The following is a 26,170-nucleotide window of genomic DNA, read 5'->3' as shown; positions in this document are numbered from 1 at the left end:
CAGAACAATAGATATCCAAATATCCACCAGCCCCCAAATTCCACTTTTTGAGAGAAAAAGTTTGCAAAATTTTATTAAGTTAGTTGTGTGTTGACCATATAATACTTTGCATGGGGCCTTCTTTAAGTGATATTAATGGTTGTTAATATATCCGGTGATACTTCACTGGAGAAAACTGCTTTTTCCCTTGTAAGTGGGTTTCAGCTGAAGATAGATTCTTTGTTAGGAATGAGACAGGTGTGCTCTGTTTTGGAATCGTATCTGACTTAAATATGGCCAAGTCTTGTGAGCTCTGCCAGGTTATGTATGAGTTAAGATGAATATCCATACTATTCTGTCTAAAAGACACTGATGGATACCTTGCTCAGCCTAGATATAGTAGGGAGGGCCTTGGACCTTCCCCAAAGCAATGTGTCTTACCTGTCTGAGGAGTGGATGGGGACTGAGGTGGGGTGGGGCAGGTAGAAGGAATAGGAGGAAGGGACGGAGTGGGAACTGGGATTGGTATGTAAATTGAATAAAAAAGAGTTGTTTTCTTAAAAAAATAAAGCTACAATAAAACAGATTGCTAATTCAAGGAGCAGACATGTCTCTCTCTGTCATGGAAAGCCTTTGGTTATTGCCTCCCATGGCCCATCACTCAGAAGAATGTAGATACTGCAGAGATCCCTTCCCCGTGGGGCTCAGGGGGCTGTGCAGAAGAGGAGGTAGGAAAACAGTAGGAGACTGCGGGGATGGGCGACTCCAAATGCCACTTTTCAAAAAGAAGCCTCAAGTTAATCAAGCATTTTGAGCTCACAAAATGCTCAGGTTTTGTGTATGAAAATAGACAAATAACACACAATAAATAATGTGTTTTGTATAAACTTGGTTTACTTTTAAAAAAAGAAAAGATAAAGCTACAAAATGTTACAAAGACAGCCTCCATAAACAATACACAAACCGAAGCACAGCTGCTTACTTCCTGGCAGTTCACAGCAGCAGCCAGGAGCAGGCGTGCTTGTCCACCTAGAGAAAGGATTCCAGGTCTTAACAAAGCCGGCACGAGTTAGGACCATGGAGAACGTGGCTAGGCACTCGTGCTGGTGACCGCCTCAGTGGGCTACAGACAGGTACAGAGGGGCGCCCTCCATCTGCAGAGTCTGGGCATCAGCACACTGTAGACAGTGGGGGGAACGGGTTTTGCTTGCTGACAACTAGCTTCTGATGCTGGTGGGAGATGTAGCCTTTGATGTGACCCTGAAACAGAGAAATCGGATCCGCTGACATCAAATATGCCAGGGGACACGATGATGAAAACCCCTGGGGACGGAAGCTTAAGAAACACAGATGGCAGAGAATACAGAATGGAGGTTATACCTCTCTCTCACACAGACCCCTGGGAGGCCCTTTGAATAGTATCTCCTGGGAAAACAGTTCCATCAGAAACCGCCCACAAATAGAAGGTCTTCAGATGACATCAGCGCCACACTAAAGGTCCGCTGAGAGCAGGAAAGACTCACGCACCATGTATATCAAGTTGGCCAGAATGCACTGGACTTCATCAATGTCTACATCTTCCACATGCATGAATTTCAAGGCGACCAGAAAGGCATCTAGAGACAGCTGATGAGTTTTGAGTAGTAAATACCTACAGAGGAAGAGAAATTACCATAATTAATAACAGGACTCAATGCTTCAAGGACCAATGAGGAGCCCTGAGCAGTGAGTAAGAAATGACATCATTTAGTGAACCCATGTTCACACATATTTTAAGTTCCCACTGATTAGATGTATCCCAAAACACACCCCACAAACAACAGCTATTAAATATAATCGTATATAAGCTTTCTACTGTAAACAGTCACTATTTCTGATAGATTGCCATTAGCTAACACACTTAACTCCTGGACACACACAGCAGTGGAGAAGATAAGCCAACTGCTGGAGAAAGAAAGAGAACATCAATCAGTTCCCCACAGCTCGGACATGCAGAAGCCATCTGGCACCCCAAGCTAAAGTTGAGTCTTCTGCCTTCAGGGTCAGCTTCTGTCCCATGAGGGGCAGGATGCCACCCCCACAGGCCACAACAGGTTGCATCATCTGCCCCAAGGGTTCTATTTACCAGACACCCCATTTTCTTTTTTGCTTGTGCGTGTGTGTGTCTATGTGTATGCTGTCTGCACACTTGTCTTCCGCCTGCTGATACAGGGTCTCTTTATCGCGACTGTTTTACATCTCACATGCCAGGTGAGTTGGTCTGCAAGCCCAGCTTTCACGCGGAGTCTGGGTTCCAACTCTGGTCCACAGGCTCACAGAGCAGCACTCTGTCCACTGAGCGTCTCCCCGGGCGGGCACACTCACACTTTCTTGAAGAGGTTCCTGTAAGTGATGATCTTGAGCTTCTCCAGGATGAGGAAGATGCCACAGCGGATGAAGAAAGTCTCGTGCTTTGCCAGCGCCTCATTGAGCAGCAGCAGATTGCCCTCACTGGGCGAGGAGAGACACCACACAGGCACAGAGGCCCACAAAGAGAGGTCAACATGGTTTCTGGTACATGTGTGCAGTCTCTATTAGCCTCCTTAAAGCAGTGCCGAGGACAGACCTACCTGACAGCCTTGGTCACTTCTGAGAACTGCATGAGGTGGTACTTCCTCAGGAGCTCAATGGTCGGCATGTGACCCTAGGACAGAACAGAACTCAGGTCCTCTGCAAGAGCAGCAAGTGTTCTTAACCCCTGAGCCATCATTCCAGTCCCAACATTTTGCTTTAACAGAGCTATGATCAGTAAATCTCTTATCAAGAAATTAACTTTAAACAAACAAACAAAAACACAGCAAACCAAACTTAAGAAGCTGAGCAAAGATTTAAGATCCTGGCTAGACCAGTTAGATGCTCAGCAGGTCAAGGCACTTGCCACCAATCTGATAACCTGAGTTCAATTCCCACATAGCAGAAGGAGAGAATTAGTCCTGACAGCCATTCTGACCTCCATGAGCACTGTGGCATGCACACCCACACAAATAAACATAGAAAGTCAAAATGGAGCAGGAGACTAGAAAGAAGCGACTCTGACCAGGAAATAAGGAAGCCTGGATACCACAGTTCTGTGACTCAGTGGCTATGACCTTGATCTTGACCCTCTTGTGACCCTCTCAGTTACAGGTGGTAACTGAGGTGCTAGGATAAGCACAGGATATGTCTCTCAGAGGAGTTAGCTGAAAATGGCCAACTCACCCTTCAGTGGGATGGGAAGTGGGGAAGGGGCAACGCCACTGCTTTCCCTTTATAAACAGCTGTATGCAGCTCTATTCTCTCCTCTCCCCACCTCATCACTATGCACTAGTCTTAGAGGAGAAAAAAGCAGCACTTTACTTTGATGCTGACTAGTCTATCTACCTATGTGGCTTTCCCATTCAGGGATCAAAAAATGAACTTTGGGGTGATATCCACCTGCAGTCCCATCACCTGGGAAGTGGAGGCAGAGAGATTAGAGCTCAAGGACTGTCTTGGCTGCATTAAGTTTAAAGACAACCTGAGCTACATAAGACTGTCTCAAGAGAAGCAACACAGCAGAGCTCCCCTGGAAGGGCTTGGAGCTGTGTGGGCACGCCATGGAGGCATGTAAGCTCTGTTCCGGGCTGAGCTTGCGTGCAGCATGCCATTCAGCACGCCACTGCTGTAAGCCCGCCATCGCAAGCTCCTGAGACGGCTACCGATCACTCACAAGCAGCATCTTCACGGGCAGCAGGTAGATCAGGATCATCCTCTTGTTCTTCTGGCTGGAGCGATGGCAGTGCTCAAAGGCAAACGACAGGTACTCCTCCGCTGCAGAGAGCAGGCCCGCATGTCAGACCCAGTGCACAGTCTAGCGCACCTCGTGCCCATTCTACCACGGCCTCTGTGAAGAAGGCAACACTGCCTTCCTTTCCCACGGCAGCAACAGCAGCCCAGCCTCATTCCTGGCACCAGTGCCTCTCCTCAAGTAAAATCCACAGCAAGATCAAAATTCAATGAGAATGAGTCTGGATCCTTGGCCTACTTAACAAGAAACTCAGTGAATTAACTTCTGTTGAGGTTCTAATTTACTACAATCATCTGCAAGTCCTTGAGATTAGCATTTACAGCTGGAAAATGCAAATGCAACACCTTCAATAATGCACTAATCAGGACTCAAAAGTGGAGAAAACACACCACATAAAGATTGGAAGCTCCTTCCACCAAACGGCCATGTGCTTCAAACAAGATCTTCCTACTGGATTCTAAGTCTGTCCTGCCCACAATGTCTAAAGGGGATTCTATTTCATGTAGACAGTTTGAACCTAATAGGCTTAAGAATACAAGAAGCATTCCGCCTGCCAAGAGGCCCTACCCTCAGGCAGACTGCGGGTAACACCCAGCACGGACCTCAGAAGATTTAGCCCACTAAGGAGACCGTTAAGACAGCGAGCAGGAACAGCCTGAAGGTCAGAGCACAGCAGTGTCAGTAGACAGAGACGTCCCCAACAGGCGAGTCCTGACAGGTCAAGCTTGGTTGAGAACTGGGGAAGAATTATAGGATATCAGCGGACACGGCCGTCTCTCCTGCACGGTTAGGATATCAGCGGACACGGCCGTCTCTCCTGCACTGTTAGGATATCAGCGGACACGGCCGTCTCTCCTGCACTGTTAGGATATCAGCGGACACGGCCGTCTCTCCTGCACTGTTAGGCCCCGACTGTAAGAGAACAAAGATGTGGAGCAGCACAGGCTCACCTCACAAATGAACTGACTCCCGGCAGTGCTTAAGACAGAATACTCAGGGACAGGGCTGCCATTTCCAGAGCACAAAATAGCTCATCCATCCCAAAGTCACGGCTCACGACATTCAGGTTTAAAGTAAAACTGAAGACCTGGGAAGAAACTGTGGGCTGAGGGACGGTGACTGCTCTATTAGGGCTCACCAAATATCACTGGGCTCTTAGGAACACCACATCAATGGAATGTCATCTCAGTGTCCCTAACTTAGGTTTTCTGTTTAAAAGGAAGAGAGACAATAAAAATGGACTACAATCAAGGAAACCCCCTTTAAAAAATACAAAAACAAAACTTGACATCTACTAAAAATGTAGGTGAAGAAAATGGCAAAGATGCCATGGAAGCCCAAAGTGGGAGCTTTGGCACTCTCCACAAGAAGCTGCAATCCTTTGCCATCACAGAACCCCAGACCTGACATCAAAGGAGGAAGCTAACAACCACCCTCCGAGTCTAACCTCCTGCTATTTCTTGGAGAAGGGAGTATGTGACCCTCTAAGAAATAGGGCATTTGGCTAGGCACACACCTATAATCCCAGGGCTTGGGAGGCAGAGGTAGGCAGATCTCTGAGTTTGAGACCAGCCTGGTCTACAGAACAAATCCCAAGATAGCTAGGGCTACACTGAGAAACCCTCCCGGAAAAAACAATCACACACAAGAAATTTGAAAATCTACCCTGAACATGCAAATGAAACCACTTTGAGAGAACAACTAACCCTGGTCAGAACGGCTATCACTAAGAAATCTGTCATCAATAGGGCTAGAGAAGTGCTAAGAGGATGAGGGCCACACTGTTCTAGAGGACCTGAGTGTAGTTCCCAGCACCCACATCCGGCAGCTCATCAACACCTAGAAGTGTAGCTCCAGAGGATCTGAAACTTCTGGCCTCTATGGACAAGGCATGCAAATACTCCCCAATCTACACATATACATACACACATATAATATAGATGTATATACATATAATTAACTTGAAAATAAAAGTAATCTTAAAAAGTACTCTTAAAAAAAGAAACCTGTCAACAAATATGAGAGATGATATGGGGAAAGAGGAACCTGTATTCATTGCTGGTGGGAATGCACACTGATCCAGATGCTATGTAAACCAGCCTAGAAGGTCTCACAACGTACAGACTAGAACGACCAGATGTCCCAACCATTCGACTCCTGGGCACATGCGCAGGGCCCTCCACACCCATCACAGAGAGACCTGTACATTCGAGTTCACATCCGCTCTACTGACTACAATAAGGAAATGGACTCAGTCCATCAACAGATGAATGGAAATGAAAATGCGGTGTGCATACAAGACAGATTATTATCCAGTTGTTAATGAAACTTGAAAGCGCAATCAATAAGTGACCCACACTTACTAACGGAAAAAACACAGGATCTCTTGCATGTATGGATCCCAGGTGCATGTACAAATGTATGTAAACAGCTCTTAGGTGTAGACACTGTGTGACATTCAGGAAAAGGATAACTTTAGGTACCAAGGAAGGACTGAACACAGGCAAAGCGACACAAATGTTGTCAAAAAGGAAGGAAGTTAATTGTTTTCTAGCTTCAACTCTGTCACAATTTTCTCTCTCTTTGCAGTGGATGAGTATATAAAAATGTAACAGAGTGAACAACCCTAAGCAAAGTTCCGCGGCTTTAAAATGGTACAGAAGCTCACCAGTGTATAGAATTTGGAACTGCACAAGTGTTTGTTTGAGTAGCTACCTTAATCTAGCTGTGTGTTGTTTATACTTAAAAGTTAATTACAATAAAGTGATTTTAATTTTCAAAAATAATTTTAAAATAAAGAAAAGTCCCCTGTGTACAACAGAAGAGCACAGGGACAGCCTCGTGCCAGCCACGGAAGTCAGCTTCGTGCTCACGAGAAAGCTAACGACAGTGACCAGGTGTGATGCTAAGTCAACTCCGTGTTCACGAGAAAGCTAACGACAGTGACCAGGTGTGATGCTAAGTCAGCTCCGTGCTCACGAGAAAGCTAACGACAGTGACCAGGTGTGATGCTAAGTCAGCTCCGTGTTCACGAGAAAGCTAACGACAGTGACCAGGTGTGATGCTAAGTCAGCTCCGTGTTCACGAGAAAGCTAACGACAGTGACCAGGGATGATGCTAAGAATGATGCATAGTCTGCAGGGTGAATTCCATTGGGACTTCAGTTAGTGAGGCTGCAGCTCGGTGAAGCTCTGTCCCCAAGCTCCACTGAGAACAACCATCACTGTACCCTACAAAGAACAGCAAGGCCTCGTTACCTAAAGGAAAAGGTGCAGGGTAACTGGGCAGCTCTGAAACACATTTTAGGGACCCTATATACATTATGAACCTCCAAAAATCATTTTTCACTGTCAAAATTTTACTGTCAAAAATTTAAGTGCTTAGAAAAATACTAAAAATAAAGGTAGGGGGCAGTGAAATGGCTCAACACGGTGTTTGCTGTGAAGTCCAATGATCTAAATCCAGTCCCTGGGACCCACGCATGGGTGGAATGGAAGCCAACACATTTGTCTTCCAGCCTCCATCCATAAGCCACAGTGTGCACAAACCAACAATTACATCACACACACACACTCAAAATAATAAATTTCAAAAATAAAACAAATCTAAGTGTGGGGTATCTCGTGCCAATAATCCCAGCACCCTCAGGAGCCCGAGTCAGGAGAATCACCTTGAGTTTGAGGCAAGGTTAGGTTACATAGTAAATTCCAGGATAGCCTGGGCTACAGAGTTACACCTGTCTCAAAAAACAAAGCAAGGGGGGTGGGGGGACTGGAGGGATGGCTCAGTGGTCTAAAGTACTTTCTGCTTCTCCAGAGGATCCAAGTTCAGTTCCCAGCACCCATACAGGCACTCACAACCACTTGTGACTCTAGTTCCAGGAGACCCAACACCTTCGTCTGACTTCTGTGGGCACCTGTACAACACATGTCATACATTCACATGCATGTGCATGAACATACATGCACACATGCACACACACACACACACACTCATTTTGGACTTGGTTTGTACATACATTTCACTTTAATAAAATTCAGTTCTTACATTCTCTGGCACCATCAATGTCATTCAAACTGGGCAGAATGCATGTGTTATTTAAACAATGGAACAGAATTATCAACATACCTTGCTTGAAGTCACTGTCAAACATGGCCTTACGCCCAACATAGTATTTGTATGTGACCCTCTGCGCAGTGCTATAGTCGTCTTTCAAGTTTGAGCTGTCAATGGCTCTGATAAGAGGCTTACACAAGTGGAGTTTGTTGATCTATAATAAAGAAGAAACCATTTACCATACAATACTCATAAACAGTATCAAGAGAACAGGCAGATGGAAGAACAGACGTAACTTCTGCTTTAGTTTCTTAACGTGAATTTCAAAATCATCAAAACTTCTGCAGAGAACAAGGCACTGCCTGGAACAGACAACACACACTCTAGGAGCTTGGTGCTCTGGGAGGGGAGGCAGCTCTGAAGGGAGGCAGAGCCAAGGCTGAGGAAGAGCCTGCACTTAGGCCACACTGGCAAGGACAAACTAAATGTCCTGGGAAGTGAAAGACAGATTCTTAGACAATGAAGGATGACAGGCTGCCCTTTGCCTGCTGGATTCTATGAAGCAAAGCCTGATTCTTTTGTCCATCCATTTGTCTACACACCCCCTATTCCATAAGGTGGCTATTACAACACAGGACATAAGGCTCCAGAGGGGACACCCATACCCAGAGGTCAGCTACAGCACAGGACTGGCCACTCTGTGTTCAGGGCCTCAGTCCCCACGGGGCTGGCCACTCTGTGTTCAGGGCCTCCGTCCCCGCAGGGCTGGTCACTCCGGGCCTTATATCTGGGACAGCTGGATTCTGAGAGCTATCCTGAGTCAGACCTTCAGTTCCTATTTGCTTCTGTGACATGGGATGAGCCCTGGTCCTAGAGAATGCTGGGCAGGTTTCTCCACTGAGCTCAAGTCCTTGTCTTAAAACAGAGCCTTGGGATGTACTGAATGACTGTCAGCTATTGGGATTATTACCATGGCTGTGATCAGCATAATTTCCTAATACATGTCAGAAGGCAAGCTAAACAATTTATCTGGGCAGACAGGGAATAAAGCTACAAAAGTCCATGAAAAGCAAACCTTAAAGTAGATTTTAAACAGCTGGTTCACCAGGAACAGCATCCCCCACTTCTTAGAGTCCTCTATGCCAGCACGGCTACAGGAAGAACAAAGAAACATGATCAATCACAAAACCAACTGCCAGATAAATGACTATCTTGAGATAAAGCCTCCACAGTTCAAGCCACAGTCACCAAAAGAGCACCATGAAAAAAAAATGTGCCTAACAGGTCCAACTTAAAAATGGCCCACAATAGCTCATGGCAAACGCTCCTGACAGAAAGAGCAGCTCTCCGGTCCTTCCTGTGCAGACAGCTGCAGTGCCAGTCTCAGCCCTGACACACATGGAGAAGTCTGGAGGGAATGGATTTGGCCAGACTGGGCACCTGGGCACCAGAGCTGCCTTCAATTCTGGCACTGTTGTGGACATTGCTGCCATCAGTGACCCCTTCATTGACCTCAACCACAAGGACTACATGTCCCAGCAAGTTCCAGGGCAGAGTCAAGGCTGAGAACAGGAAACCTGTCATCAATGGGAAGGCCATACCCACCTCTTGCTGTGGAGTCTACTGCTGTCTTCACTATGAGAAAGGCCGGGCCCACTTGAGAGTGAAGCCAAAAGACTATCCTGTCTGTCTCGTATGTTGATGCCCCATGACTGCAATGGGTGTGGACCATGACAAGCATGACAACTCACTCAGGTTGGTTAGCAGTGCCTCCTCCAACCCCAGCTGCTTAGCCCCCATTGGTTGAGGTTATCCATGAAAACTCTGGAAGAATTCATGACCACAATCCACGCTATCATCACCACCCAGAAGAAGGCAGACAGCCCCTCTGAGAAGTTGGGGTGTAATGGCTGTGGAACTACCCAGATTATCAACCCCAGATTCACTGGTGCTGCCAAGACTGTGAGCAAGGACCCCTAAGAACAGAAGAGGATGCTCAATGACATGGCCTTCTGGGTTGCTACCCCCAGGGTGTCTGTTGTGGGTCTGACATGCCACCTGGAGAAAGGTGCCAAGTATAATGACATCAAGAAAGCGGTGAAGCAGGCATTGGGAGGCCCACTAAAGGGCATCCTGGGCTACAGTGAGGACCAAGAGTCTCCTGTGACTTCAACAGTGACGCCCACTGCTCCACCACTGACACTGGGGCTGGCGTTGCTCTTGTGACAGCTTTGGAAAACTTATTTCTTGGTGTTGCACTATCTCTTGGTATAACAACAAAAGTGAATGCAGTAGACGGGGTGGACTCCATGGCCTGCACAGCCTCCAAGGAATAAGAATCCCTGGACCACCGACCCCAGCAAGAACATCTCAAGAAGAGAGCTGAGCTGCTGAGGAGTCCCTGGGACACTGCCAACACTTGGGGACATCTTCCTGCACAGTTTCCACCCCAGAGCCCAGGAGAAAGGGAGGGCCTCGGAGAGTCCTAGTCTCTTGAACGCCATCAACGAGGTTCAATACACCCACTAAGAAAAGAAAACGCAACCCAAGAATTTGAATCCCAGTTAAACTACTAGAGGCTCCCTCTGTAGCACTAGCAAAACTGCGTAAAAGGAAATTATTAGAAAGCGTTTTTGAAAGAGGAGAACATTTTCTCTGGCAGCAGCAACAACAAAACTCTCCTAAAATACATAAGAAGGAACTCGAGGAGGGAGCCACAGAGCGACTCCAGCAGGCGAGGCTACAGCTAAGCAGCAGCAAAGCTGTCCTCATGGGGAACTGCCAGAACACTGCTGACCCAGCCCTGCCAAACGCACCAATGCCAAACCCTGCAAGCACCACCGAGGTCTGTGTGGGTCTACGTTCATTCCACCTCAAAAGACAAACAGGAAAGTGGAGAGCTTGGAGGGACATGGACGTGAGACATGCTTTAAAGAGACAAAGAAGGAAGAGAAATACTGAGACAGCCTGACAGATGGGCAGGGAGAAGACGTGAAGAACAAGGGTAATAAATTCACAGAGGTGTAGTTAGAGTCCTCACTGTAAAGTTATCCTAATTTTGCTAAATATTTGTACATTTTCATGATAAAACATTAGAAAACAGAACTCATAACCGAATTAATTGTGTACTTTCCTTGCAAGTATTTCCCCAGACACTAACTTGTGCTCAGTGGGTGCTGGCCCAACGGCAGCTCCTAGGAACATGAGATCAGAGCACAAACTCAGAAACCACCTGGTACACACAGCGAGGGCGTGAACTGTCTAGAACACACTTACAGTGACACGGTGGAAAATGTTATCCACTTCCAAAAGAGCAAAGCCTGTTTCATGACAGCTGCCCAGTTAGCTGCTGTAACAGCACTTTCATATAAACGGTATCACTCCAAAAGCTACAGAGAAACCCTGTCTCGAAAAACCAAAAAAAACCAACAACAACAACAACAAAAAAAAAAACTGTATCACTAACTGGTATCCCCAAGACCCCTGCTTTTGCTCTCTAGTTCACTGTCCTCACACATAAGTGTGACAAAGAATTTAAACGTTCAATCTATTTGAAGAGTCACAGCAGAAATTCAAATCCAGAAAGCAAATCCAGGTATCAAGAAATGCACAGGCAGGGGCTGGGCGGTGGTGGTGCACACCTTTAATTCTAGCACTCCAGAGGCAGAGGCAGGTGGATCTCTGTGAGTTTGAGGCCAGTCTGGTTTACAAGAGCTAGTTCCAGGGCAGGCTCCAAAGCAACAAAAAAAGCCCTGTCTCGGGGGGTTAAAAAAAAAGAATAAGGGAAAGAGAAGCTGTGAGACAGCTGGGACCTCTTCAATCACGGGAGGACAGCGAGGGCCATACAGCAGGACCATGGCTCACTTTAACTACCACACACATCCTTGCTCCTGTAAGTGATCACATAACCGGTGGAGACAGAGTGTGGGATAAAGGTGGAAACTGCCTGGCCCCAGTCTACAGTGAAGATGGGAATCAAAGCAGCTGCCCTGCGAACCAGCTAAGACAAATTACACAGAATGAAGGGGGGGTCAAAAGGATATAAACAACCTAGTAAGCCAGGCAAGCACTTGGGAGGCAAAGGCAGGAGAATCTCTGAATTGAGGCCAGCCTGGTCTTCAGATGAGTTCCAGGGCAGCCACAGAGAAACCCTGTCCTGAAAAAAGATACAAACAAAATCTAATAAAACCCAACAACTCATGAATGCAGAGGCTCAATGAAGCTTCTACAGGAGACTAAAGCCCTCACCAGATATAAGAGCAATACTCAGTGACAAGAGAAAAGCTCAGCACACCCCCAAGGAGCAAGGATGAGGGGTCTGCCTGTCAGAACCACTGCAGCAGACAAGGGACACTGACAGGAAGAGAAAGGAGCAAGGCTGAGGGTCTGCCTGTCAGAACCACTGCAGCAGACAAGGGACACTGACAGGAAGAGAAAGGAGCAAGGATGAGGGGTCTGCCTGTCAGAACCACTGCAGCAGACAAGGGGCACTGACAGGAAGAGAAAGGAGCAAGGCTGAGGGTCTGCCTGTCAGAACCACTGCAGCAGACAAGGGACACTGACAGGAAGAGAAAGGAGCAAGGCTGAGGGTCTGCCTGTCAGAACCACTGCAGCAGACAAGGGACACTGACAGGAAGAGAAAGGAGCAAGGATGAGGGGTCTGCCTGTCAGAACCACTGCAGCAGACAAGGGGCACTGACAGGAAGAGAAAGGAGCAAGGCTGAGGGTCTGCCTGTCAGAACCACTGCAGCAGACAAGGGACACTGACAGGAAGAGAAAGGAGCAAGGCTGAGGGTCTGCCTGTCAGAACCACTGCAGCAGACAAGGGACACTGACAGGAAGAGAAAGGAGCAAGGCTGAGGGTCTGCCTGTCAGAACCACTGCAGCAGGCAAGGGGCACTGACAGGAAGAGAAAGGAGCAAGGCTGAGGGGTCTGCCTGTCAGAACCACTGCAGCAGGCAAGGGGCACTGACAGGAAGAGAAAGGAGCAAGGCTGAGGGGTCTGCCTGTCAGAACCACTGCAGCAGGCAAGGGGCACTGACAGGAAGAGAAAGGAGCAAGGCTGAGGGGTCTGCCTGTCAGAACCACTGCAGCAGGCAAGGGGCACTGACAGGAAGAGAAAGGAGCAAGGCTGAGGGTCTGCCTGTCAGAACCACTGCAGCAGACAAGGGACACTGACAGGAAGAGAAAGGAGCAAGGATGAGGGTCTGCCTGTCAGAACCACTGCAGCAGACAAGGGACACTGACAGGAAGAGAAAGGAGCAAGGATGAGGGTCTGCCTGTCAGAACCACTGCAGCAGACAAGGGACACTGACAGGAAGAGAAAGGAGCAAGGCTGAGGGTCTGCCTGTCAGAACCACTGCAGCAGACAAGGGACACTGACAGGAAGAGAAAGGAGCAAGGATGAGGGTCTGCCTGTCAGAACCACTGCAGCAGACAAGGGACACTGACAGGAAGAGAAAGGAGAAAGGATGAGGGTCTGCCTGTCAGAACCACTGCAGCAGACAAGGGACACTGACAGGAAGAGAAAGGAGCAAGGATGAGGGGTCTGCCTGTCAGAGCCACTGCAGCAGACGAGGGACACTGACAGGAAGAGAAAGCCAGGCTACATGGCCACCTGGCACAGAGGCTTCAAAACTGAAGGCCGATGAAGTTTCAGGAAGTAAGTGCAGAGTTCTGGTCAGAAAAACAGCACAAGGACAGACCGCGGGGAGGGCTCTTCAGGGACAGATCAGCGCATGCTGCAGAAATGGTGCCTGGGTGGTGAGCACGTGATGCCCTTTCTTGCTCCTTGTAGACACGGCCTCCGCCCCTCACTTACGTGTCGCTGGCGCAGACGCGGAAGCAGCTCATGAGCAGCTCAGCGGCTTTTTCCAGCATGTCCCCAACTTTACTCTTCCCTTTCTTCACCAACTGCTGATCTGCCTGATGATAGAAAAGTAATTATCTTTTTAAAGTAAACAGAGGCAAAATGAAGAGTCCAACTTCCCAATAACCTGGAAGATTCGCCAGTGCTCCTAGCCTGAGTTACCTCCACTGGCCCCCATACTGCAGTCTAGGAATTGAGAAGTCTATCTATACAGACCACATCCATCCTCAAGTCCAGCTGACACCTACTCCAGTTTGGCTGAATGGTCTTTGTCAACCTGACACAAACCTAACACAGCTGGGAAGAGGGAATCATGACTGACAAAATGCCGACAGTCCAGTCCGTGAGGCATTTTCCTAATGCTCGATGAGGAAGGCCCAGCCCACTGTAGGCAGTGCCACACCTGGGATCGTGGTCCTCGGTGCTGTAAGAAAGCAGGCTGAGCAAGTCATGAGGACAAAGCCAGGGAACATCATCCTTCTGTGGGCTCTGCTTCAGTTCCTACCCTGACTTCCTTTGATGATGGACCGTGATGTAGGGTGGTTTTGATGATGGTGTTTCCACAGCAACAAACAGCAAACCAGGACACCAGCCTTGATCTGCTTTGCATAGTACTGAGAAGCTTCCTTTCAACTTAGTCTCTGACCTTTCCTCCTGCGCACAGACGTTGGGCCCTGAACAAAACCTGCCATGGCAAAAGACTCTTTGTGATCAGCCCTCGGGGGTATTGTGTTATAGACAGGTCTCTGTTGGTTTCCCTATGTTAGTGGGAGAGCGGAGACCCCAACTCTTTGCTGGCAAGAGGGTTGGGGCTCAGGCCCCCCACTGCTGCTACAGACGGTCTGTCAGAAAACACAGCCTTGTGGGGCAAGCCCTCTGCCTCCTGAGGCTGCATCACTCCATGTGGTATGTCATGCTTTCCTTGCCCGGCTCTTCATCAGGACAGACAAGAAGCCCAATCCTTCTCTCCTTGTCACAGAGGTATGTCAACTGTAACGAGCAGCTGGTCTAGAACCAGGAATAGTTTTTGCTATAAAAAGGGTTTAAGCCCCTAAGATGCTTCTGTAGCTCCAAAGCTGAAGTGCACTCCTCTGCACACCCGGGATCTGAACCTCAGCCACTCCCTACACCTACATCAGGCTACAAGTCTTCGGCCCAGGCCACATCTTAGAAGCAGAGGACAGAAAACTGCTCCAGAACCATTCCCCTCAGCACCACAATGGCTGGCCATTTCCCTCAGCACACAAAGGCTCTGTCTGCATGGACCAGAAGACAACCCAGCACGCTGCCTCCTGGTCTTCCCCTCCCAGCACCAGACACATCCCACTTTCTACTCATCCCTCAAAGTTTCAGGAAGCAAGACATGGAAATTAAGCAGTAGTCACCCAGCAGATTTAAATTTAAAATAACAGGCATAGGAAATTGAACTTACATTATTGGCAAATATCCGAAGGTCAAGTGCTACTGCATACATGACAGGCAGAGCCCTAAGGGTAAAAGGCAAATATGTTTGAAGAGCTAAAAGGTTCAAAATCCTACCACTGATACCCAAGACACTACCCAGAACCAGGTCCACACCCTCCAACTCAGATGGCGGATCTTTGTTCTACACTGTCACATGGCAACCTTAGACTTCCTGGCCAAATGCTCGCTTCTTACTCCATACCACCATCTCAACCCCGCTCGGGAACCTAGGCCTGGGTCTAGCTGGGAGCTCCCAGAACTCTGTCCTTCCCTAACTCCTCACCACCAGCAAACAGCTCCAAGCAGGAGCCAGAATGTAAATTCACACAATCATCAAACAGCTCTGTGTACATCTAGCTGCCAGCACTAGGCTTTCATTCATGTGTAAGCGAAGTCTTCACTTGGAACAGAAAAAGTGCAGCTGGCTGGTGATGGTGCATGTCTTTAATCCCAGCACTGAGGAAAGCGGACCTCTGAGCTTGAGGCCAGCCTACAGAGCAAGTTCCAAGACAGTCAGGGCTACACCAAGAAACTCTGTCAAAAAGAAAGAAAAGAAAAGAAAGGAAAGGAAAGGAAAGGAAAGGAAAGGAAAGGAAAGGAAAAGACAAGACAGACAAAAAGCAAAGCAAAGCAGAAAAAAGTGCATTTGAAATAAAGACACACTTGGCGGTTGAGACGGGAGAATGGAAACTGCCAGGCCAGCCTAAATTACAAAGACGACTCTGCTTCAAACTTCTTTCCTAAGTGCCCCTCAAACACTGGGGCTATGGATGTAGCTCAGTAAGTAGAGCACTTGCCTCACATGCACAAGGCCCAGGTTGGATCCCCAGCACCATATGAACCGGTGCAGTGGCACACGCCTGCAGTGCCAGCACCAAGCAATGGGGTTAAGTTCAAAGTCATCGTCTGCTATAGTGAGGTCAAGGCTAACTAACCTAAGGCAGAAGACACTCTGTCTCAAAAATAGCTTAAAACGATGTAAGAATATAACGAAGTGGCAGAATGCTTGCCTAGCACATCTAAGGACCTAGTTCAAGCCCCAGCACTGAAGAAAACAACTGCTGAAGGAAAGGGCTGGGCTGGTTACCTGTGAAAGGGCTCTAGCTACTCTAGTGTAAACAAAATTTAAATATTTTCCTAGTTTGTTACAGTTAGTTTTCAAGAAATTTAAAATAGTCCAAAGGAACTATAGTGTGCCTTTAACCAACATCTAAAATCAGAAGTCAAAAATTGACAAATAAAGGGGAAACATAATACTTAAATGTTTCTGTAACAGAATTACTGAAGAAGCACTTACGACAAAAATATTGTAGATAACCTGTCTGTTTGGTCATTCCCGTCTAACCCCAGCCCACATCAACATCACTTACTAATCTCTAGCTACTTCTGTTCATGCTTACCAGTTTTCTTCTTTGTGAGCCTGGAATGCCCGCAGGAATGACGTACTGTATTAAGGAAGGCATGAGAAACAAAACTGAAGTAACGCTGCACTTGGTAAGAAACAGACTATGTCACAACAGCAGGAAGATCCCGAAGGCAGAAAACACTACAATAGCCATGCGTCGGGAGTCAGGTAGACACAATGCATTCACTTCAGACAGACCTCTGAAACAAGCTTTACAATAAGGTTGTTCATATAGACCAGGCACTGTGGCACTCCTTTGATGCTGGCACTTGAGAGAAGAAAGTTTTAGGCCAGCCTCCATGGTAAGACCCTGCTTACCTCCACAAAAAAAAAAAAAAAAAAAAGATTGTGTGTGTGTGTAAGTCTGTGTGCATATGTGTGTGGTGGTTAGATGTCAACTATAGGTGACATTCCTCAGGCTGGCCCCCTTCTTCCTTGAGAGAGACTCTCACTCATCAATTAGACTAGCTAGTGAGCCCCAGGGATCTGCCTGTCTCCAGGCCCACAGAGATGAGATTACAAGCACACACCACCACCATGGTTTTTTTGTCGGTGCTGGGGATCCTACTCAAGTTCCCATACCTACAGGGCAAGCACATTAACAACTAAGCCATCCCCACGACCCGTTATAAGAGTCTTCTCTTTTACATTTGTACTTAAGTGTTTCTCTGAGTTCACAGATCATAAGCTACATTTAAGTCCATAAGAATCTATAGCATAAGTTTTTTTTCACCAACACTAGAATTCTTAAATTCTAGGGAAATTTGGCTAGTAGCAAGCAGTTTTCAAAAGCAAACTAAAATCCTGAGATCTACAAATCCTCAGCCTGGTCACTGATACGGATCACTACAGAAGCTGATGTTTAATAAGACTCTTCACTGAGCACATGAAACAGGGGCGATGTATGTGTCTGGGTCCACTTTTCTCCAACCAGGCTGAGTTATGGGGCCTCTAAGACTTAACCAGTTCCTGTAAGCCCACTTAAATAACATTCTGCTCTTAATCAAGTCTTTAGGTTAGTATGCACAATAATGGGTAGGTATCACTATGGCATCGTCATACACACATGGTATTGCTAAAACATTATTCTTGGCTGGACATGGCAGTGCATGTTTTTAATCTCAGTACTTGGGAGGCAGAAAGAGGTGGACCTCTGTGAGTTCAAAGGCCAGCCTGGTTTACACAGTGAGTTTCCAGGCCAGCCAGAGCTACAGTCTCAAAACAAAACAAAGAAAACATTATTCCTGAAGCTAGGGGTGACTCAGTGGAAGAAGAGTGCTTCTGCTGCAAGCATGAGAACTGGGGTCAATCTCAAGTACCACATGGAAAGCGGGGAACGGCTATGCATGCCCATAACCCTCACACTGGGAGACTAAGACAAGGAGAGCCTAAAAGCATGCTGGTCAGTTAGCTTGTCAACAGTAAGCTTCAAGTTCAGGGAGAGACCCTGTCTCAAGAAAGTGAGGCAGACTGAGAGGAAGACTTGACATCCTCCTCTGGCGTCTGACCTCGCATGTGCACGCACAGATACCCGCAAGCTCATGTGCACACACGCCACACACAAACACCAACTAAGTTCTTCTCAACCACATGAAATAAAGCCCACCCTCCATGTATACTGATGACATTAGTGTAGAATCAAGGAGACCAGTGGAAGGGGTAGGAAAAAAATGGCAAGTGTGGTGGTCTGAATGCAATTGCCTGCCATGATCGCATAAGAAGGGAGAGGTGTGGCTTTGTTGGAGGAAGTGTGTCACTGTGAGGGCAGACTTTGAGGTTTCCTCTGTTCAAGACATTGTCCAGTGTCTGAGACCACTTCCTGTTGCCTTCTGATCAAGATGTAGCCAGCACCACATCTGCCTGCCCACTGCCATAGTGATAAAGAACTAAACCTCTGAAACTATAAGCCACCACCTCAATTAAATGGTTTTCTTTATAAGAGTTGCTGTGGTCATGGTGTGTCTTCACAGACATAGAAACCCTAAGACAATGGGGTAGTGGAATAGGAGAAAATGCCCTCAAAGTAAATATGTTTGCATTAAAAAATAACCTCATGTAACCTTATATAATATAAATAAAATCCAATATGTCAACCAGTGTACTTCCTTACTAGATAAGCAACTGGATGAGTCATAAAAGCCAGACTACACTTAGAGACCCAAGCAAAAACAGTTAAAATGAGTTTCTCTTCCAAGATATTGTAGCTCCTTTTTAGTTGAAGGTTTGAACTGGTTCAGGGTTTCAAGACTGTGAGCCTCAGTAACCCACTGCTAGTAACACGCGGGGTAAAGGATATTGGACTATCACGGTCTGGCACTTGTAGGCCTCTATGAAGTCGTGATTCCCCACAGCATAGGTACACCTGGAAAAGACATCAGAGGCTGAAGAACATTCTACCACACACCTCAGTCACTCTCTTCTGTTCCTGGAAGGCGTTCCTGCTTGGCAGAGAACCACAGATGGAGGGAACACAGACGACCATTTGACCGGCAGCAGTCTTGGTATAAGGGGCAATCCCACACAAAGCTCTGACATTGCCTGCTGAGTCCCAGAACAGGAAAGAGCTCAGCTGTTCTGAGTAAAGGGGCCAGCGACAAGCATGACCGACACTGCATGGCTGGCGCTCCACACTGTGGATGGGCCTCAAAGACATTCCATCCAGGTTCCGGATCTGGAACCACACTGTGGAGAGCACACTGCTAGGAAAGCAGAAGTGCACTTTTTTTTTTTTTATTTTTGGCTTTTCAAGACAGGGTTTCTCTGTAGCTTTGGAGCCTGTCCTGGAACTAGCTCTTGTAGACCAGGCTGGCTCAAACTCACAGAGATCTGCCTGCCTCTGCCTCCTAAGTGCTGGGATTAAAGGCATGCACCACCACCACCCGGCGAGGTGCACCTCTTGTTGCAAGGAACATTACAACACTGCAACTCTTCCAAAGACCTGGCCCAGCTTGCTTGGAAATACAACAGGCATGCAGTCAGAGGACAATCCTGCACACATGACTTTAGGATCTAAAGTTCTGCCTAAACTGCCTGACACGCTGCAGTGAAAGCAGCAGACAAATTGTGTAAATAAAGAGAAGTTTCTGTTTGTTTTGCTCAACTCAGATTCTTTCCCTACAAAGCAAAGATCGTAAAAACTACATTATTTCCATGAGAAAAGCAAGATCTCCGTTAGGCACTGCAGCTAACAAAGACAGTCCAGTCAGCAGACACACTAAGGGTGACACAGAGGCATAGGACACACTTGTCCACTTTTCCAAGTTAATTATTCACTGCTCAAGGCAAACAATGATGCACGGAAGAATCTGAGTGGTCCAGTGACGTGTTACAGGCACGCAGCTGTGAGCCTGGTTTTCCTGCTGCCGATCGGTTACCTTAAGTGAGCTGCAAACATTTCGTCATATGGGGGCTCCAGAACCTGCTGGCATTTCTCTTCCGGAGAGGCCATCTAGTCCATAAGGAGGAGAGCAGGGTAAAGTTAGTGGCATGAAAGGTAGCAGTGTACACAAAGAGCTTTAGATGATCACTTTCTGAACCTTACAGCAGCCTCAAGAAATACTTAAGTCTGGCACTTCTACGGGAAGGGCTCATTGTTCCCCCAATATCTGTATTTCACAAAAAAAAAAAAAAAGAAAGAAAGAAAGAAAGAAAAGAAAAGAAAAGAAAAGAAAAGAAAAGAAAAGAAAAGAAACCCAAGAATAAAATTCAGTTGTTTGCTGCAGGCTACAAAACATTCTAGGCACTTTCAGCCATACTTATTTTTATTTTATTTGGTGTGTATATAGGTGGCTGATGTGTGCCTGTGTGGGCCCATATGTGCCATGGCACACACACGCAGGTCAGGTCACAGGAATACTTTCCACCACTGGGCTCTGGGGAGTAAACTCAGGGCACCACACTTGCACAATAACCGGTCAGCTCATGGGCTCTCACACATATTTTAGCACTTGACAGCTAGTCACCCAAGAAGGTCTTCAGCGACTCCAAGAGCTTTAATAAAACAAGAGTACAATTCCATCCATAAATAAGGCCAACAAGTTTGTGACCACGCTATGTGAAGAGTCACTACACAGCTTCCTGAGGGAACAGGTGTCCTGGGATAGGGGCTCACATGGTGAAGTCCAGACAATTTGAGCACACCTATGTGGATGAATTTTACATGCCACCTGGACTGCCCAAGTACCCAGAATAAATATGACTTCTGGGTGCCTGAAGGATGTTTCGACAAGAAACAGGTCCGGAACTGGTGACGGTGACTCCCCTGTCCAGCAAGATGGACACCTACCAACCTGATGAAGTGCTGAAGAGGACCCAAAAAAATAGCCAAAACCATACACTCTTCTGGCTCCTGATTGCCACCTGAGCTGAGACACTATGACATCTCAGGCAGAGCTTGGGTCTACCCACAGGCTCAGTGGCAGCGCTGGCTTCCCCAGGCCTCTAGCTAAAGATGGCAGGTCATGCAAGGGCCTTCCCGGCCTTCATAACCAACTTCCTACTGAATCAATCTCTCTCTCTTTCTCTCGGTGTATAAATGTATTATGTATGCACAGATGTATTTTCTATCTGTTGTTTTTCAAGCTCATAGTAAACGAGAGCAAGCTAAATGGCAGGCATCCTCACAAGTATAATAAACATGCACACACTTAGAGTAAAGGCAGGAAGGAAAAGTGCTGACATCAGGAAACCACCATGCTGAGCCAGGAGGTGGTTCAGCAGGGGAACACAAGTTTAGCTCAATGCCCAGGACCCACATGTAGAAGGGAAGAACCAACTCCCATAAATTGTTCTCTGACCTTCACACACACCACGGTACATGCATGACCAAATACATACATACAAAAATAAGTTTAAGATTTAACTAAAACAAAACAAAACAACAACAAAAAAAACCCAGAAATAAACAAAATAATCATTTCAGTTTCTCAAAAAAAGTTACTCGGATGGTGGCTGCTAGCATGGACCTATCAGATGGAAGGTGTGTACAGTGCTGTCCAGACAGACAGACCTACTTGTCCCACACACAAGCCCCCGCCGCCTCAGAGGAACAGCAGCAAGCACAGAGTGCTCTCTTACTGTGCTGTGGACAAGTGGGCTGGGCTATCTACAAGTCCCTGGACTTACTTCTTAGGACAACAGCTCTTAATGCTATTCATCAGAACCACACAGGACATTCTGAGGATAGACTACCTTGATTAGGATGCTGGGTCTAGTCACTCTGCTTTCCTCCCAAAGAACTCTGCTCCCATAGGAACTGCTTTAATATAACAGGCATCGGTACAGAAATAGAACTCTATAAACTGTCCGCTTAGTCTACAGGAAATACTGTCTATATAATACATAAACTCCAAATGGAAAATGCTCATATTCTCAAAGCAGGGCTGACAAATGTGTTCCATGAAAGGCTTTGCCAACCCTCTGTAGGCTCAGTCACCTGTGCCACTGTGGCAGGGAGGCCACCAAGACAACACCTGAACCAGCATACAGCTCTGGTCTCCTGCAGGGATCTTGGTTCAAGTGGGAACTTGGTGGAATTGCTTGCTGTCTCTGGACTCCAGGGCAGGTGGATATGGACAAGGCCTCACTTCCATGGCCTCTTCCCTAGTGACACTGGTACGTTACTAACTTTAACCCTGACCTACACGGGGACCAAATATAGGAGGAGGTACAGAGCTCAATAAGTAAAATGAGATTACGTTAATCATAAAGAAATTTTGAAATTTTCACATGAGAGTGGTAATATTAGTTTCCTTTTATTTAAACTTTAAACTTCCATGGAAAACTAACTGCCTCACATCTCTCTCATAGCCCTTTCCGACTGAGAGTCAGCCTCCCTCACCTCTCTCTAGACATCATAGGTTTATCTATCACCTACCTGGAGCTGTGGGTTCGCAGCCAGCCTCCCTCACCGCTCTCCATTCTCTAGACACCATGGGCTTATCTATCACATACCTGGAGCCGTGGGTTCGCAACATGAGGGTGCTTGAAAGACACCAGCTCTGCACAGGACGCTCCATCTCTGGTATCAATGGCCTCATACACCTGAAACAAGTTAAGGGGAAACCTGAGTAGGTAGGCAAGCATCCACTCTCAGAGGACCTGAGCAATGCATTGCATACCACAGAAGCTGTTCCCTCCTTCTGGAAAGAGGCCAGAATAATCAAAATGTAAAGGAATACAAAAACCAACTTCATTTCAAAATGGGGTCTTCCTAGAACAAGAAAAGAGGAAGGCCAAAGTTCCAGAGAGGCCCCTCTAAAGGTCTCAAGGACATTGGCCTTCTATGAGGCACAAAGATGAAGATCCGTCCTTCCATCATCCTTTCCACTGGAACCCTCATAAAGAGCCTCGTAAGGAGCCTTGTCCTAGTCAGTACCAAGGATGGTGGCTACTTGTCACATTTGAACATGACTCTCAGGTCTCCAAGGCCTCCAGAGTTCTTTCCACAGGAGATCTATGGGTAGTTGAAGCTTCAGAACTGGAGTACACAGCATAAAATAGAAGCACACTCCTGATGGCTGTAGGTGCTAGGAGCACAGTTGTCCCTGGGGGTCCAGGTACCAGGTCCATGTAATGAGCAGTGTATATGTCGGGCAGGGAGCAGTCCTCTAGGGCTGTTCACATCCCAGTAACCTCCTTTGCAGTGACCGTGGAGATGGAAGATGAAGTCACCTAAGCTATGTCTAAAACCTCAAGCACAGGGCTGGAGAAATGGCTCAGGGGTTAAGAGCATTGCCTGCTCTTCCAAAGGTCCTGAGTTCAATTCTCAGCAACCACATGGTGGCTCATAACCATCTTTAATGGGGTCAGGTGCCCTCTTCTGGCCTATAGGCAGACACACAGACGAAATATTGTATACATAATAAATAAATAAATAAATAAATATTTAAAAAAAAAACCTCAAGTACAACTTTACTAGTACCTGGCTCAACTTCATAGACCCTTGCACTCAGGCCCGGACTCAGTATAAAAGTGTCCTGTCAGAGTCCTGCCTCAATAACAACATAAGGAAGTTAGGGGTGGGTAGGAAAATAAGGTGGTGACAGGCCTGTAGGTGGGAGCTGGGGACAAAGTCCAGGGTAGAGGTATTTGCTAGCATGTGCAAGTCCCTGGGTTTAGTCCCCAGTATTATTTTTCAGTGTCTGGCCACTCCATGGATATTTCATCCCCGGCCCCCATCCCCTGCCAGAAGTGCTTTACCAGTGCTAACACAACATGCACCCTTTTAGGCCAGACACCATTGGATCATGAACTCATACCCTAAGCAAGTACCGATGTACAGTACCCTCGGTTGGCACATTGAGGAGTTTGCTTCAGGCATCTTAGGAGCCCTGCTGAAAACACACAGCCAAGAGGTGTGTTGATGAAAGTAGGAAATGAAATTTACTAAGAGAGCGAACACAACTGCTGCTCATGAGCACAAAGTCTGAACACTGGCAAATTGCTCTGCTTTCCTGTTTGGTCTTCTGGGTTTGCTCTCCCGTAAGCCAAAGCTTCCTAACCCACAATACAAAGCTACAAAATCATTAGCCTCACAGCTCAGTGTTACAGAGTAAATCACACCTACTGGCATAAACAAACAAGTGAAAACAAAGTAGCCCATGAATGGTGTCACACACCTTTAATCCCAGCACTCAGGAGGAAGAAATGAGCAGATTTCTGAGGCCAGACTGGTTTACACAAGTTCTAGGATAGACAGTGGGAGCTACACAGTGAGACTCTATCACAAGTAAAACAACAAACAACACAAGATAATGTCTGGAACAGCTTAGAAAAACAACAAAATATGACAGCGCAAGAGACAGGCCTCAGCCAGGCAGTGGTGGCCCACATCTTTAATCCCAGCACTCGGGGGCTGAGGTAGATGAATCTCTGTGAGTTCAAGGTCAGCCTGGTCTACGGAACTCATCCCGTAGAGCTGCTATACAGATAAACCCTGTCTTGGAGAAAGAGAGAGAGAGAGAGAGAGAGAGAGAAGAGAGAGAGGCCTCTACAATGCAGGCCATTAGGGAGGTATGGCATGCTGTGACTGACAACCAAGAGACAGCTACAGGGGACACCAGCAACTTACACAATTAACCAGGTTTCTTCCCTTCTGAGCATATAGGCTCAAATTGCAGTATTTGTTCCCAAGCGTCCTTAGGGTTCTAGCTAATGAGATATTTGAAGCAGAAAACAGGGGCCCTAAAGGATTCTTAAAAATGGATCTAAGTGCAAAACTATGACTCAAACATCCATGAGCAGCAGTGTCATGAGCTGAGACGTTCATCAGACTTTCCCCACTTGGCTGTCCCTTGTACCAGGTGTGTTGACTAGTGGGATCAAACCTCTCTGTCCTCTGTGCAGAAAACGCACTCAACCCTCAGCTCAGATGCAACACTGCTTGCCTGTGCCATTCGGAAGCCTTGATAAACACCTCTCTTAAGACACAATTGTGCTTCGTGCAGACAGTGCTACACCGACAACCGCTTTTACAAGTGGCCCCGATCTTGCTACCTCCACCTCGAAGCCTCTTCGGTCCCAGATCCAGCGGGGAGCACTTGCAGCTTGAGCAAGGTCTGCAGCCGGTCGCAAGCAGCAGACTCTCCTCGCCTCAAAGACAGCCACAAACACCCCCCCTCCCCCCGCCGGCCCCCAGTCGGGTCCGACCCTGCCCCAGGACCCATCCCCATGGCAAGAAAGCGAGGATCCCGGGCGAAACCCACCTGCTGGAGGTACTGATTAATGGTGATGTGCGCCATAACAGCATCCGCGGGCGTTAAGTACCTCACTTCCGGCGCCTGTCCGTCTCTGTTCCTTGTCCCCACGCTGTATTTCCTGCACGTGGGTTCCGGAACCCGTGGCGCCAGCTGAGCGGAGCTGTCAGTGCCTGGGGGGCGGTCACTATAGGGCGCCTCATCTCCAGCGGGGGCGCGCGAGAGGACGGAGGACTGACGTGGAGGAGTCCCAACCGACTTGGGAGCGTGTCCCCGATCACGGCCTATGTCCTAGTGACTCCTCGTGCCCCTCACCCCTGCATGGATGAGGGTGACCCAATCCTCGATCTTCACTGTGCAGAGATGCTCCAGGCTCTCACACCCTCAAGCACACAGAAAGTCCGGACCCCACCCGGGAACACGTCCCCGCGCACTCCTAGCCCTCACTGGCGATGTCCCCGAGTCCTCCCGCACCCCTCACTGGGCCACCCCAGAGCAATGGGTGTGGAGTAGCCCGCTCCCCAGCCCTCGGCGTGCGACGTCACGGAGCATTTCCTGAGCCCTAGGTATGGCGTTGCCCCAGAGGCAAGGGGATGATGGGGTGCTCGTCCCCAGTCCTCGACGTGACGTTGAACTCAAGCTCCCGGGCACCCGGTGCGGGGTGTTACGGCGCCCTCTCGTGAGCATTCGTCGTAGAACGTCCGCGGGCCCCGAACCCTCCCGGCGCGGCCGCGGACGCCGGAGCCCTCGCTAGGCGGGAGTCCGCGCGCCCGAGCCGGCTCGTTCCGGTGCGCGCCGCGGCGGTTGGGCCTCGGGCGCGAGCGCGGCCGGGGCCCCCGAGCGGCAGGAGGAGGAGGAGGAGGAGCCGAGCGCTCACGGGCGGAGCCCGACAGGAG

General features: G+C 47.9%; 1 protein-coding gene across 1 annotated transcript; it reads right to left on the bottom strand.

Annotated features, from left to right (window-relative positions):
* Positions 1 to 851: 851 nt before the first annotated feature.
* Positions 852 to 26,029, bottom strand: Pcid2 (PCI domain containing 2). Its single transcript, XM_087900827.1, has 14 exons — positions 25,284 to 26,029; positions 22,531 to 22,620; positions 19,953 to 20,026; positions 18,875 to 18,940; positions 16,574 to 16,615; positions 15,142 to 15,196; positions 13,662 to 13,765; positions 8,916 to 8,991; positions 7,913 to 8,054; positions 3,707 to 3,807; positions 2,589 to 2,662; positions 2,344 to 2,469; positions 1,507 to 1,630; positions 852 to 1,239 (listed from the first exon to the last, which is right to left on the bottom strand). Exons 1-14 carry the CDS (start codon positions 25,317 to 25,319, stop codon positions 1,150 to 1,152), a joined length of 1,200 nt encoding a protein of 399 aa, XP_087756953.1. The 5' UTR covers positions 25,320 to 26,029; the 3' UTR covers positions 852 to 1,149.
* Between the last annotated feature and the right edge of the window lie 141 nt (positions 26,030 to 26,170).

This window comes from Myodes glareolus, chromosome 23 (genome assembly GCF_982192425.1).
Source record: "Myodes glareolus chromosome 23, mMyoGla1.1, whole genome shotgun sequence".
In the NCBI taxonomy this organism is placed as follows: domain Eukaryota; kingdom Metazoa; phylum Chordata; class Mammalia; order Rodentia; family Cricetidae; genus Myodes; species Myodes glareolus.
The sequence above is the reverse complement of the archived record's forward strand: the minus strand, read 5'-3'. Positions and strand labels throughout refer to the sequence as shown.